Here is a 15,927-nt window from a genome sequence, read left to right as displayed (position 1 = left end):
TTAGGTCAATAAAAACATTGTCAGCTATATGATATGGTAATTATCTGAACTGGCAAGCCAGCTAACAAGCTAGAAACTGACCAAAACATTGTTTAGAAAGTTACTTTTATTTGCCTGGTTTGCTCGATTGACATATAATAAATACATTTTTAAACAAATTGGTTTATTGGTGTTAAAATACACCAGTTATGCTATTTTGAACCACCAGGATGCTGATGTCATGCAGCCTGTTGTTTTTGTTCATGTCACTGCGACAACTGTATACAGACATGTCAATAGACATAGTATAAACCTTTAGTCTTGAAATCTTTGGTTGTTTAGTTCACTACTGTACTCACTCGGTTTAGCACGGCCTCACATGTGAATCCTTAAAGAGACGGGTGGGGCTTAAGAGGGTGTGAACAGTACTGAATGGGTGTAGACAAAAGATTTCTCCAATAGGTATAACAAAACATTCAAGGGCCATTTTATCAAAAATGGGGTTACAAGTTTATCAACTTTCAAAGCAGAAGTACTTTCCTAATTGTTCCTCAACTGTAGTGTATGATATCACATTTTGTAGCTCTGAATCTCTACTTTTAGAGACTCACAATTTTGCCACATAAGACTGAATCGAGCTGGTCATTCACATATTAGGAAGGGGTCCTTCATGTTTTGTACACTCAGTGTATACTATATGAAGCTGAAAGGGTTAACCTGGCATCTCACCTCTGTTGGACTCTTGGTAAACAACCGACTTTCCCAAGTCTACGCCAAGCCGTCTGCAAGGAGAGAAGGAAGGTGTTAGACAGTAAATAAACAAAAACGCACAACTAAAATTGTCCACACACAGGAGGAATGCCCGCCTTTTGAGTAACTGGCCCAACTCATCAATCATTATTATTGTGGGTGCTTATGTTTGTCCTATTTAAGATAAACTTCTGACTTCAACTTTACATACACTTAGGTTGGAGTATTAAAACTGGTTTTTCAACCACTCCACAAATTTCTTGTTAAACTATAATTTTGGCAAGTCGGTTAGGACTTTTGAACTCTAATAGTGGTGGTGTAAAGACATTTGTTTATTATAAATGAAATGTTTATGAATACCTGTCATTAAAATGACTTTGTAAATTTGTAGAATATTAGGTTTCTACATTGTGTAAACACACAATGTTTCTATTGAGATGCATTACATTGAAAAATTGTCCACCTTCTCTAAAAATGTCAGGTGCAAGAGAGATGTCATTCAATCTTTGCTATGATCATTGATATCCTGAAGAAGCTATCCCTTTTCTTTCTTTGCCTGAAAATGTTTGGATATTCTGGTGAAGTTACATTGTTAGCTAGCTTGTCAAAGTAACATGACTTGAAAAATGTGTAAATAAATGGTGAGTAGTTTTGGTAGGCCCACAACATTTAAAACGGGGTCCCGGTAATCCGCAATAGGAAGATAATGTTGCACCAGAGTGGTGAGAGAACACAACTATACAAGTGCTTATTTCCAAAGAGCGCTCCGTAAGCCAAGCCCCAGTGGGCAGAGCTAGGCATGTTGCACTTGGATACGTTTTAATATGGGAAGAACAGCCTCTCATTTTACAATGGGTCAGTTTGGTTCTGTGTAGCCTGGTTATGCTAATATACAGTAATATATATACATACACACACAAAAGTGTGTACACCCCTTCAAATTAGTAGATTTGGCTATTTCCGACATACCCGTGGCTGACTAGTGTATAAAATCAAGCACACATCCATGCAATCTCCATAGACAAACATTGGCAGTAGAATGGCCTTACTGAAAAGCTCAGTGACTTTCAACGAGGCACTGTCATGGGATGCCACCTTTCCAACAAGTCAGTTTGTCAAATTTCTGCCCTGCTAGAGCTGCCCCTGTCAACTGTAAGTGCTGTTATTGTGAAGTGAAAACATTTATGAACATCAACTGTTCAGCCACGAAGTGGTAGGCCACACAAGCTCACAGAACAGGACCGCTGAGTGCTGAATCGTGTAGCGAGTAAAAATCTCTCCTTGGTTGCAATGAAATGGGTTTCCATGGCAGAGCAGCCGCACACAAGGGAAAGGGGGATACCTAGTCAGTTGTACAACTGAATGTCTTCAACTGAAATGTCTTCCGCATTTAACCCAACCCCTCACCATGCGCAATGCCAAGCGTCGACTGGGGTGTGTGAAGCTCACTGCCATTGGCGCAGTGGAATTGTGGTCTTTTGTGATGATTCACGTTTCACCATCTGGCAGTCTGACAGACGAATCTGTGTTTGGCCGATGCCAGGAGAACACTACCTGCCCGACTGCATAGTGCCAACTTTAATGTTTGGTGGAGGAATAATAGTCTGGTGCTGTTTGTCATGGTTCGGGCTAGGCCCCTTAGTTCCAATGAAGAAAAATCTTAACGCTACAGCATACAATGACATTCTAGACGATTCTGTGCTTCCAACTTTGTGGCAACAGTTTGGGAAATGCCCTTTCCTGTTTCAGCATGACAATGCCCCCAGGCACAAATCGAGGTTCATAATGGTTTGTTGAGATCGGTGTGGAAGAACTTGACTGGCCTTCACAGAACCCTTTACCTCAACCCAATCGAACAGCTTTGTGATGAATTGGAACGCCAACTGCGAGCCAGGCCTAAATCGCCCAATATCGGTGCTTTCACTTCAGCGGATGGGGAGTAGCCATGTCATAAACCACTCCCTTCGCCATTCTCACTGTTCTCACTCAATGCTTTTGTATAGTAAGAGCATTTTGAGGAACGAGAGTGGACTAGTTACGTAGCCTGGCAGTTAGTTTTGGGCCAGTAACAAATGTCTCTAGTTCGAATTCCCAAGCCGATAACGTGAAAAATCTGCCCAAGTGCCCATGAGCAAGATACCGTTGATAAAGGTAGACCCTAGGTGTGACCCCTCTCAGAGTGTTTCTCGTTGAGTTTAAATATGCAAAAAACACATTTCCAATTCATACGTGCATAATACATACAGTTGAAGTCGGAAGTTTACATACACCTTAGCCAAATACATTTGAACTCCGTTTTTCACAATTCCTGACATTTAATCGTTGTACAAATTCCCTGTCTTAGATCAGTTAGGATCACCTCTATTTTAAGAATGTCAAATGTCAGAATAATAGTAGAGAATGATTTAAGCTTGTATTTATTTCATCACTTTCCCAGTAGAAGTTTTCACACTCAATTAGTATTTGGTAGCATTGCCTTTAAATTGTTTAACTTGGGCAAAAAAATTAGGAAAGCCTTCCTAAATAAGTTGGGTGAATTTTGGCCCATTCCTCCTGACAGAGCTGGCGTAACTGAGTCAGGTGTGTAGGCCTCCTTGCTCGCACACACATTCTCAGTTCTGCCCACACATTTTCTATAGGATTGAGGTCGGGGCTTTGTGATGGCCACTCCAATACCTTGACTGTTGCCCTTTTGCCACAACTTTGGAATCATGCTTGGGGTCATTGTCCATTTGGAAGACCCATTTGAGACCAAGCTTTAACTTCCTGACTGATGTCTTGAGATGTTTCAATATATCCACATAATTTTCCTCCCTCATGATGCCATCTATTTTGTGAAGTGCACTAGTTCCTCCTGCAGCAAAGCACCCCACAGCATGATGCTGCCACCCCCGTGCTTCACGGTTGGGATGGTGTTCTTCGGCTTGCAAGCCTCCTCTATTTCTTCCCAATGTAACGATGGTCATTATGGTCAAACAGTTCCATTTTTGTTTCATCAGACCAGAGGACATTTCTCCAAAATGTTATGTCGATATAAAACCCGTTTTACTATGGATACAGATACTTTTGTACCGGTTTCCTCCAGCATCTTCACAAGGTCCTTTGCTGCTGTTCTGGGATTGATTTGCACTTTTCGCACCAAAGTACATTCATCTCTAGGAGACTGAACGCGTCTCCTTCCTGAGCGTTATGACGGCTGCGTGGTCCCATGGTGTTTATAATTGGTGTACTATTGTTTGTACAGATGAACGTAGTACCTTCCGGCATTTGGAAGTTGCTCAAGGATGAACGAGACTTTGAGGCCTCGGTTGATTTTTGATTTTACCATGATGCCAAGCAGAGGAACTGAGTTTGAAGATAGGCTAATTGACATCATGAGTTGACACTTTTGAGGTGCTCCTAACTGCAAAATGTTCATTTAGAGCCCTGCTGATCAGGCCTAAAATTTCCCGCCAGCATTTATGGCCCTTGTGTGGCCATAACGCCCCCTAAAAACACGAATGCATTGTGGCCAAAGTGCTCCGAAGCACGGCTCGCATATCTCAATTCTTATTAGCCAATGCCCATCACGTGATTGTATCCTTCTCACAAAAATAGCAGCTCTGAAGTAGGCTACTAAGTGAAGACAGACATCGAGGATGCAACGGTGCACGTCTTCCTTATCGAATTCCGAGGTGCGTATTGAAGATGTTAGAAGAACCGTCCACATGTTAGAAGACCCGTCAGCTAACAAGTTGAGTAAAACACCAAAAGCACGAACCTGTGTCAATCTACTATTCCCACATTACAAAAGTCGACCTATTCCATTGGATGGCTTGTCATTCGGTGCGAGAAATAAATATTCCAAATAGACTGGGACAGTTGTTGGACAAAGAATATCAAATTAATACAACCAGAGTATGTTTTTAAAAAGCAATGAAGATCGCAAATTGGATAGCACAAAATTGGGGATGACATTTTTTAGAATTTCAAAATAAATATAATAGTAAAACGTTCCCTGCCTCCGCAGGCAGTTTAGCGTATGTATCTATGACCCTTTTCAGGAAGCTAGGTGTATGCCGCACGTCACTACTTCACAGGAAAGGCATTTTTACTTTTTTTTAAATCAACATTTTTGGGCAGAAATGTTTTCTGGAATATGAACTTCCATGTGCCTCAATAAGAAATGTGTATGCCATCTAGAAATACAATTGTTAAATTATGAACCCAATTGGTTTAGCCATGGGAAAAGACCGGAACCTTCCCGCTAGCAATGATTGACTGAGATAATGAATGAGCTGGACATGCTGAGAGCGGAGTTTGGATTGGTCTACCATGTTATAGACAGAAGCATGCTACATGAGCTACTCAGTATGTGTAGATAATCCTTGCTACCTCAGCTTTTTGAAAGATATAGTAGCCATGGAGAACTGCAAAAGTGTTGCTACTGCTCTCAACAGCATTTCTGCCCTGAATTTAGCAGGCGCTATCAACAAAGCTCAGTAGGGAAGAAGTTGCGAATAATCAGATGAGGAAATTCCTGACTTGGGCAGAAACATTTTCACTGAACCAGACATTGTATTCTGATGACAGTGGTGGAGAAGAAACAGCAATCAACAGTGTAGTTGTCACGGAAGAAGTTGACTTTTTAATAAGTGGAATGCCCGGTGGAATACCTGCAGATTCATACTACACCATTTCATGGGATTGTGGTTCATTGTTTAGCTAGCGAGCTACATATCTAAACAAGACTCCACTGCGAGATGAATACATTACCCATCAAGTTTGTCAGGAGGGGTGTTTGGGCGTGACTATGGCCATTATTGTATTTCATGAACATGTGAACGACACTACCTTACTCATTCTGTTTGGCACATGGCCTCACATGTAGATCCTTAAAGAGATTGGTGGGGCTAAGGCTTAAGAGGGCGTGAACGATGCTGATTCGGAGTAGACAAAGAAGAGCACTCCAGTTGGTGGACCAAAATATTCAGGAGCCATTTTTTGACTGAAAGCATTTTTTGACTGAAAAGGAGGTGATTGGTGACATATATATGTAATTAAGTCATTAAAGTGTGGCTACATTTTCTGGTACTCCCTCCTGTCTGCATCGGTTTGGACATGAAGACTGTAGCCAATACGCATAGGCTATCACCTTCACTTTCACATGCAGGTAAATTTTTTATGTACATTTACAGACACGTTTTTCTGAACAGAATAGCAGTGTTTTGGTTTTCAAATAGGCTATTAAAATGTTATATTTTGATTCGTGGCCTTAAGTGCCCGAGCAGATGTCCTTGCTGCTTTCGCAGATTGGGCACCTCTTGAAGGCCAAATGGCCTTGCCCGTAAAATCACAAAATTCCAGGCCTGCTGGTGAGCAATGTTCCCTTTATGGCTGCGATGGCTGTGATCGAAACACAATACGAACACAACAAACGCTAGCGTCCCACCTCGACAACAGCCAGTGAAATTGCAGGGCGCCAAATTCAAAACAGATATCCCATAATTAAAATTCCTCAAACATACAAGTATTATCCACCATTTAAGATAAACTTCTTGTAAATCAAACCACAATGTCGATTTCAAAAAGGCTTTACTGCGAAAGCACACCATGCGATTATGTTAGGTCAGCACCTAGTCACAGAAAACCATACAGCCATTTTTCCAACCAAAGAGAGTCACAAAATGCAAAAATAGAGAAAATTAATCACTTCATCACAATACATTCGATAAAGTTCATATTTATATCCAAAAATTTCAGTTGACATTGGCGCGTTATGGTCAGAAATGCATCATCTCAAACATCCGGTGAAAGTGCAGAGAGCCACATCAAATTACAGAAATACTCAAACATTGATAAACGATACAAAAGGCTTTACGGAGAAAGCACACTTGGTGATTATGTTAGGTCTGCACCAAGCTTCAGAAGCCCATACAGACATTTTCCAGCCAAGGAGAGTGTCACAAAAGTCAGAAATAACATAAAAATGAATCACTAATCACCTTTGATGATCTTCATCTGGTGGCATTCCCAGGTCTCCATGTTAGACAATAAATGTTCGTTTTGTTCGATAAAGTTCCTCTTTATGACCAAATACCTCCTTTTTGTTAGCACGTCTTGTCCAGTAATCCGAATGCTTAAGGCGCGGGCAGGGCACTAAGTCCAGACGAAAAGTTTATTTTTTATTTTTTTAAGTACAATAAAAGTTAGAAACATGCCAAACGATGTTTAAAAATCAACCTCCGGTTATTTGTGTCATTAATAATCAATAATATTTAAACCGGACAAAAGCTTTGTCAATAGGAAAGGAGAAACAAGAAAGGCTCGTTCCCGATCAGGCGCATGGCTGATGAATGGAAATTTCCACTGGCCACTGATTGAAAGTGCTGTATCTCCCTAATTTTTCAGAGTAAAAGCCTGAAACGATTCCTAAAGACTGGCCACATGTAGAGGAAGCCACAGAGCTCGTGAACTGGGTCCTAAGTCTTTGTATGGTGGATAGGCTTACAATGGAAAAACAGCCTTTCAAAATAATAGTACTTCCTGGTTGGATTTTCCTCTGGTTTTCGCCTGCCATATCAGTTCTGTTACACTCACAGACATTATTTTAACAGTTTCGGAAACTTGAGTGTTTTCTATCCATTAATTATATGCATATCCTATCTTCTGGGTCTGAGTAACAGGCAGTTTAATTTGGGCATGCTTTTCATCCAAAATTCCAAATGCTGCCCCCTACCCTAGTGAAGTTAACGAGAGAATCACTGACATGTCAGCTGGTCCTTTTGTGGCAGGGCTGAAATGCAGTGGAAATGTTTTTTGGGGATTCAGTTCATTTGCATTGCAAAGAGGGACTTTGCAATTAATTGCAAATTCATCTGATCACTCTTGATAACATTCTTGAGTATATGCAAATTGCCATCATACAAACTGAGGCAGCAGACTGTGAAAATGCATATTTGTGTCATTCAAAACTTTTGGCCACGACTGTACTATGTAGGCACCGGAGCTTACCCATAAGGAAGACTAAGCATGTACATTACCTATCAGATTAGGGGTTCTGAAATCACCATCACCCACTAATAAACTTGTCATTTTTGCAGATTAAGTGACCGAGCTAGGTATATTTCAATATTTATTGTTTACAAATTATGAGTCAATGAATATATACTGAATGTACAAAACATTAACAATGGTTTTGTTAATATTTGTCTTTCCCATTCACCCTCTTAAATGGCACACACACAATCCATGTCTCAATTGTCTCAAGGCTTAAAAATCAACTTAAATCCTTCTTTAACCAGTCTCCTCCACTACACTGATTGAAGTATATTTAACAAGTGACCTCAATTAAGTTCATAGCTTTCACCTGTTCAGTCTGTCACGGAAAGAGCAGGTGTTCATAATGTTTTGTACACTCTGCACAACTGAATTCCACCCCATCTCAAAATCCAATGGTTTCTAACAGATATCTAACAGAGAGATCTTCTCTTCTCGCTTTGGCCATGCAGTGGGCCTCCATGTGATTGCTCTCCTCATTATGAGATTATCTACTTTACCCTGTATATCTAAAAATTATTGTTTAATGCAAAATTACCAAAACCTGATCATGAACCTAAACACTCAAAATAAAATCTATTTTAAGGCCTGTTCAGCAGTTATAGCCAGATGAGTCCGTTTGGGATCCTGAGTGGCATCACAGTGCTGGAGGCATCACTTCAGACCCAGGTTCGATCCCGGGGTGTATCACAACTGGCCATGATCTGGAGTCCCAGTAACGGCGCACAATTGACTCAGCGTCATCTGGGTCAGGGGAGGGTTTGGCAGGGGTAGGCAGTCATTGTAAATAGAAATGTGTTAACGGACTTGCCTAGTTAACTCTTTAAAAAAAAATCTGTCTCCAGTACATTACTTTCATTCTGGTAAAAACATTTAACAGCTCATAGATGGGGCTCCCGAGTGGCATGGCGGTCTAAGGCACTGCATCTCAGTGCTAGAGGCGTCACTATGGGAGTCACATAGGGCGTTGCGCAATTGGCCCAGCGTCGTCCGGGTTTGGCCGTAGGCAGTGATTGTGAATAATATCACACAAGCCATTTTGAATTTGAATGCTGAAAGTGCCATGCAGTTGAGCAAGATCCGGAACAGCACGCCTACCTTGCGTTGGTCAGCGTGTGAAGCTGGGCACGTTACGAGTTTGACTAGGATAAATAAACACAGGTTAAAAAAATCTATCTATCTATCTATATATCTATATATATATATATATATATATATATATATATATATATATATATATATATATCTATATCATATATATCTATATATATATATATATATATATATATCATATAATATATATCTATATATATCATATAATATATATCTATATATATCTATATATATCATATGATATATCATATATCTATATATATCATATATCTATATATATCATATATATCATATATCTATATATATCATATATATCTATCTATATATATCATATATCTATATCATATATCTATATCATATATCTATATATATATCATATATCTATATCTATATATCATATTTTTCATATATCTATATATATCATATATCTATATATATCATATATATATATATATATATCATATGATATCATATTTTTCATATCTATATCTATATCTATATATATATAGCCTGAAATTTCTCAGCATGCAAAATTACTTGTAGCTCAATGACTGTCAACACAGTTACATGCAGTTCGACACTGAAGGAGAGGACTCATCAGTTGCAGAGTATGTAAGCGGGGCTGAAGCGAGATTCCCAAAAGGCTGGCCTTCTCGCCTGCTCCAATAGTGCTCACTTCACTAGCTCAGGGCATGCCCGACCCAGCATGCATTTGTAGCCTACTTGTGTGCAGCTACAGCCCCTTGCTTTAGCTAAGGTCATGAATTGGCTAAATATTTTCAGAAAGAAACATAAAACACAGGGGCAAAATCAAGATGACTTACAAAGACGAGGACCAAGAGAGGGAGAGTGAGGATGTAGTGTTCCCAACTAAAGAATCCATGTGGAATCGGTTGAAGATAAGTATTCCGAAAGCATGATGTGTACTTACTACGTGCACATGCTAAAAGAAAGTAATGAGGTGGATAGATAACCAAGTGTCATTGTTTCAAAGTATCTCTAAACTAACAAGCAGATCTCTTAAGTTTTGTTCACTGTTGTTCTATTATCTATACAATAGGCCAGAATTTATTTTGGCCCAATAGGCCTGGCATATTCCCACTTCAAGGAACTTTCCGTTTTGATTGGGTTATTTTGCTGAAAAATCTTTAGGCCAACCTATAGAAAAAATAAAACTATGCATCTCTGCCCAGCCTGGCAAGAGTGGCCAAAAGGGTGTTTAGCATCCCCAGTGGCTCCACTGCTAGCCTGCTTTCCAGGCACCTTCACATGAGCCTAAAGCCACAGAATGGCCAAACTCCTGTTTCTAAAAATGACGTAGCCTATTTGAAGTGATGAGCGCTTCTTACATTCACCTTTATTTTTTTATGGTATCCAAGTGGTAGTTAGTCTTGTCGCTGCAACTCCCGGTATGGACTCGGGGGAGGCGAAGGTTGAGAGCCGTGCGTCCTCCAAAGCACAACCAAGCTGCACTTCTTCTTGACACAATGTCCGCTTAACCAGGAAGCCAGCCACACCAATGTGACGGAAGAAACACCGTACACCTGGCGACCTTGTCAGCGTGCATGCGTGCCCGACCTGCCACAGGAGTTGCTAGAGCGCAATGGGACATCCCTACCGGCCAAACCCTCCCCTAAACCAGACAACGCTGGGGCAATTGTGCGCCGCCCAATGGGTGTCCCGGTCGCGACCTGCTGCGACAGAGCCTGGACTCGAATCAGGATCTCAAGTGACACAGCTAGTAATGCGATGCAGTGTCTAAGACCCCTGCGCCACTCGGGAGGCCATAAAGAATGTAATTTAATGAATATTCTGACCAATGCATGTTACATTTAGATTGGTTTGGGGTCAGCAGACCGATGCACTTGTATATTAAATATGGGAATCGGGAAAAACAGGTCAGTGTCTGGGGCTGGGGCAGCAACTGTAACTGCCCCTATGTTTGAAATACTGTTTGCCTGGAATGGGCCTTTTGTTAGACCAGTTTGCTTGAAGTCTCTTAGCAAAGTTATGTGCGAGGTCATTCTCTCTCATCCTTGCAATTTTAAGTGACAGATCGTCTGGAGTCTAGCAAGCTAAAAGTAGGCTTAAAAGGCTGCTTTTACAAAGATAGCCCAATTCTGATATTTTTCCACCACTTTTTAAATTTTTTAAGGAGTGGGGCAGTCCCGCCCTTTACTTATATTATTGTATAGGCGAGAGGAAAGTTAAAGAGTTTTTGCTGAAAGAGCACTGGGCCGGATTCAAACCCACACCGGCAGCGGTACATGTTCTCAAGAAGCAGCGGCCTATACCGCAAGACAAGTGGTTCCCAGGGGTACTTGAGAAGACTCATGAGACCATAGGCCCACTGGTAAAATGCACACAAGGGGGTTCTTCAGGGGTAATCCGGCAGAGCAAAATTTAGTTGGTGGAACAGTAACGTAAACTCACCCCATTCCGTACAAATGTGGGCAACCGCAACATTCAAACGAGGCTACAAAGAAAACTAATGGGACGAGGCTACAAAGAAAACTAATGGGACGGTTAGCGACTGTGTTGACTTCAAAATATGGGGTGTGAACAATGTTTCTATTCAAGCGTTGGTTGACATGGTAATGGCTCTATAGTGTTGGAGAAAAGTTGAAAGAAACGGACCCTCCGTTACATCGTGATGCGTCATGCAGTAACGTACAGCACGCATAAAGCAATGAGACATTATATAAACTCTTTATAGTGTTTCATTTATATTTTAGAGGTGATAAGTTGGACAGATCGAGTGAAAAAAAGCAATTTTCCCACACAACATATCTCCTTCTCACTATCAGGCATTAGTATCGCTTCCCCACCCACCATTTTTAAAAAAGACCTGACTGGGCTCATTGCCTTCTTGAATCATGCAGAAACGGGCAGCGTGGGGGCCATGTAATTGATTCTGTTGGAAAGGGGAGAAATTGTGCTTTACAATGGTATTGACATTACAGTTGATCTGGAAGTATTACGTTTTTGGGGCGCTAAAATAAGGTCAATTGTACAGACCGAGGCGATGTACAAAAGTGAGTGAGTTTACGTTAACCGAAAAAGTTGCGCTAGACCACCACTAATTTGTCTTTTGACAACATTCAAATCCAGTTGAGGGGGAAAAAATATATAATTTGAGAGAGTTGCAAGAGATTCATTTGAATGCGCAGCATATACTTACTCCGTGATCTTCTTGGCAAGCTCGGTGCATGCGGTGGTCGAGTTGGCAGAGAAGACACGGTACCCACTTTTTGAGATATTCATTGTTGAGTGACTATAGGAAAGCTTTGAAGTTCGAGAATGACAGACGAGATTTATAGGGCCTTATAAAAGTCCACGTACTTTGCCTACTCACATTGACAATATCGACTCCTTTTTATAAATGCAGGACTTAAGAACACGGAAATACGTCGAGTGAGGAATGTTACAAAATCTCAAATAAACACCGGCCTATATGAGGCTAACCCACATAACTGGCGTAAGTAAACACATCTACTTATCGATCGCAGTATGACTGGTCTATCAAACTAGAAAACTGAGTTTTTCCACATCCGCACATAGATCTGTAGGCTACTCTACGAAAAACGCGCTCCACCTAATTCTTCAACTGGAAAAATATTTTGCAATAAAAGTACACTACAGCAGACTCGTGTAATCTCAAAAAGTGTATACAATGTTGCTTCTAGCGTAGCTAATGTAAACTTTGTAGCAATGAGGTCAAAGAAAATATGAGTAATTTCATTTGGTAGCCAACGATTAACATATTGGCAGTATAATAATCCAATGTGATTGCTGCTTTGGAACAGAGGGCGGTTTGTTCGAATTTTCAACCACTCAGGAGCACTTCAATTATGCGCGAGGTCAAAGAGTAACCTTACGTAGAATGCGTAAAAAGACGTAAAGAGACGCTCAAGTAATGAGTTATTATGAAGAAGAAACATGTAGGTAACATATTATGTTTTAAATACTTTAAAAGTAGTATTTCAGGGGGAACGGTAGGTCATGTATAATTTAATATAATACAAATAAAATAAAAAATTGTTACAACTTTGTCATATTTCCTAGAAATCTAACTTGCCTAATGAACATTTTCTATACTCTTTCCTCAATTAACAAATACAGTTTCAAAATCATTAGGAGGTTACGTAAGTACTATCTTTAATTTTCAGCAGGAACAGCTTCATAATAATGACCACAAAGTCATGAATTGACTAAAGAGTTAATTGACATTGGGAGAATTGCTGGCAATTTTGTCTTTTCACTACAAAAATTACCCTTGACGAACAGCTTATTATTCTATCACCAAAGGATTTGTTTAATAAGATAATGTGTGGGTATGTACAGTGTGAGGATATGCTACCTATTTTTTTGTCAGTGTGTCAGTGTCCTTGTGGAATGCGGTCATTCAGTTTAGCTCAATGCTAGGCATGGATCTCCACACTTATATATGGGTGTCACAGCAGATTCCTTCACTAAGGCCATTTGCGTAGAACAAGGGGCAGAGGGTGCGATCCAGAGGTAGTACCACCCTCCCAACGTCTTAATGTTATGTCCATGTAACCGATGTGAAATTGCTAGCTAGTTAGCGGTGGTGCGCGCTAATAGCGTTTCAATCGGGTGACATCACTCTCTCTGAGACCTGGAGTAGTTGTTCCCCTTGCACTGCAAGGCCCGTGGCTTTTGTGGAGCGATGGGTAACGATGCTTCGTGGGTGTCAGTTGTTGATGTGTGCAGAGGGTCCCTGGTTCGAGCCCAGGTAGGGGTGAGGGGACAGAAGTTATAATGTTACATCCACACCATACACCTAGGGTTCCTTCAGCCCCTCACCTGCCCCCCTCCACCATCCCATCAATCCTCTCATCCTTTGAGCACCTTCTCCTTTAGCAGGTCCAATATGACCTGTCTTTCCTGGCTCTCCAGCTCAAACCTCCTCTCCCTCTCCTTCCTCTCCGCCCCCAGCCTCTCTCTCTCCAGAGTGATTTTACTCCTCTGGATCTCTAGCTCCTCCCTCCTCAGCAACAACTCCTCCTCCCGCAGTCGTTGTTCCGCCTCCGAGCGCTTCTCCAGGAAGCTGAGGATCTCTGAGTAGGTCTGGCAGCAGCATTGGCAAGGCTGCTTGGCCATGGGCGCCGCAGAGACTAGCGAGAGCTCCGCCAGGTTCTCCTGCTGCTCCTCGGGCTCTGGGGTCGTGGGGACTGATGGGGGCAGGGAGGGGAGAGAATGGAAAGGGAGATAGTTGGTGATGGGGAGGATAAAGTCTCAAAAGGTCAACGTTTTTTGGTTATCATTTCTTTGGTCGTAGTCACTCAAACATTTTTGCTGAGGAGCAAACATGTCACTTGTGTGTCCCTTTGAGTACCAGCACACACAGAGACAACTGTTTTAGGCGGGGCAAGGGCAGGGCATTCTAAGCAATTGCAGGAGAACCACTGGTTTGGTCACAGTAGTGCTATAATAACAGTAATCTCTTCAGGTGTGTGTCCTATTTCCTTCCTCCATTTGAATATAATCACAGATCTAGAAGTTGTTCTCTCACCTCACAGATCTTAACAGACTTGGATGGAGTTCTTACCTTTGGGTTGTCCTGTTTGTGTGGAGATAATGATGGGTTTGTCCTGCTCTGGTTGACTAGCCAGCTCTTCCAAGGCTCGTTTCCTGAGTTCCTCATCCTGGTACTTACTCTCTCCGCTGGCCAGAAGACCCTTCTCTGCCTCCAGCTCCAACACCTCATGGAGTAGGTCTTCTTTCTGGGCATACAGCCTCTCTGTCCCAAACCTGAATACATACAGGCACATAAGCATGAACAGACACAGACACACAAGGTTGGGTATCAGCTTCTAATACATTCCTCCTATTAAGCGTATGTATGTCTAATGTCAACTTCTGGCCAGTCTTGACCAACCTGCGTAGGCTGGGGAAGTCCTGCTTCTTGTAGTAGTCCAGCAGCAGCATGGTCCTCTCCCTGCAACGCCGGGCGTCCACCTCGAAGCTCTCGTCCTGCAGGGCAGCAGTGATGATCTCCCCGACACGGGCCCAGATACGACCCGACTCCTTGGAACAGAACGGGTTCTGAGCAATGACCTCACGGAGCAGCAGGATGTCGTGGCGGGCGGAGAATCGCACCTGTCGCTTGCGGGGAGTGGTGGAGGGGCCGGCGAGGGAGAAACCTAGGGAGAGGAAGGGGGACGGAAAAAGTAACTATTAGTATAGAATCCGCAGATATGACCTTTGCCAGAAGGTCTGGGCCCCTAGTGCACTTATACTGTAACACTGGTTCAAGCCTCTCTGACTGTTCCTCCTCAATTGCTACTTCAGAAAGTAAATAGACAATCCAGATGGTAAGGAAATAACTTGAAGTTCAACATGGGGAGCTGCAGGATAAACTACTGGGCTGAATATAAGGGGTTCACATTGGTGAATGTTTGGGAAGCACACCTTGGTTGTAGTCATTTTGGAAACCGTTTCCGTTTAAGAAGGAGACGTAAAGAAAAACGGGTGAGACCCTATTTGTCCCAAGAGAAACTCTCTTTGCGGTTTCAGTTTGAAGTAAACGGTTTTGCAACAGGGCGAAATGATTTGTAACAGATTAAGCTAATGATTACAACCCATGGCAAAGTATTTAATCGTAAACGCAAATTAACTGGGAACGACCTGTAGGCTATTTGTTGGCGATTGTGGATCAGCTGTCATACAAAGCAAAGCCGATATTATCACTTTCACTGTCAAAGCAACAGCCGAAGCCCCCTATTTGCCTGGTGATGTAGGCTAGTTGCTAAAACGCTTTGCCAATCCAGGCACAAGTGCAAGCAACACGGCACGTCTACCCATGCAGAGGCAACGCAGTTAAAACATTTAAGTATAAATGTTGCATTGTTTATTATGGGCCAGCGCGCGCACAGAAAAAATCACACGAGCCGCATAAAAATTACAAATGCTGGTTATGGATTTATGAACAATAAAATATGTAATGTCAGACGTAGCAGTTTATGTCGGGCTCACCACCGTTATTTGCCATCTCCACCACACGTTCCATATCTGCATGTATCC

At 41.8% G+C, this 15,927-nt stretch overlaps 2 protein-coding genes across 3 annotated transcripts in view; both read right to left on the bottom strand.

Moving 5' to 3' along the window:
• LOC135522792 (phosphoribosyl pyrophosphate synthase-associated protein 1-like) overlaps positions 1-12,680 on the bottom strand; it is a 30,361-nt gene extending 17,681 nt beyond the window's left edge. Inside the window, exons 1-2 of one of the 2 annotated variants that reach the window (XM_064949396.1) lie at positions 12,062-12,680; positions 709-761 (exon numbers count right to left, since the gene is read on the bottom strand). In XM_064949396.1, coding sequence (XP_064805468.1) covers positions 709-761; positions 12,062-12,144 — 136 coding nt within the window. In that variant the 5' untranslated portion in view covers positions 12,145-12,680. The remainder of the gene's footprint in view (positions 1-708; positions 762-12,061) is intronic. The other variant, XM_064949403.1, reaches the window with a different exon arrangement.
• A 197-nt stretch (positions 12,681-12,877) lies between these two features.
• Positions 12,878-15,927, bottom strand: LOC135522775 (scaffold attachment factor B1-like). Its single transcript, XM_064949362.1, has 4 exons — positions 15,880-15,927; positions 14,783-15,047; positions 14,453-14,655; positions 12,878-14,075 (listed from the first exon to the last, which is right to left on the bottom strand). Exons 1-4 carry the CDS (start codon positions 15,911-15,913, stop codon positions 13,738-13,740), a joined length of 840 nt encoding a protein of 279 aa, XP_064805434.1. The 5' UTR covers positions 15,914-15,927; the 3' UTR covers positions 12,878-13,737.

This window comes from Oncorhynchus masou, chromosome 4 (genome assembly GCF_036934945.1).
Source record: "Oncorhynchus masou masou isolate Uvic2021 chromosome 4, UVic_Omas_1.1, whole genome shotgun sequence".
NCBI lineage: Eukaryota > Metazoa > Chordata > Actinopteri > Salmoniformes > Salmonidae > Oncorhynchus > Oncorhynchus masou.
This window is presented reverse-complemented; position numbering and strand designations above follow the sequence as displayed.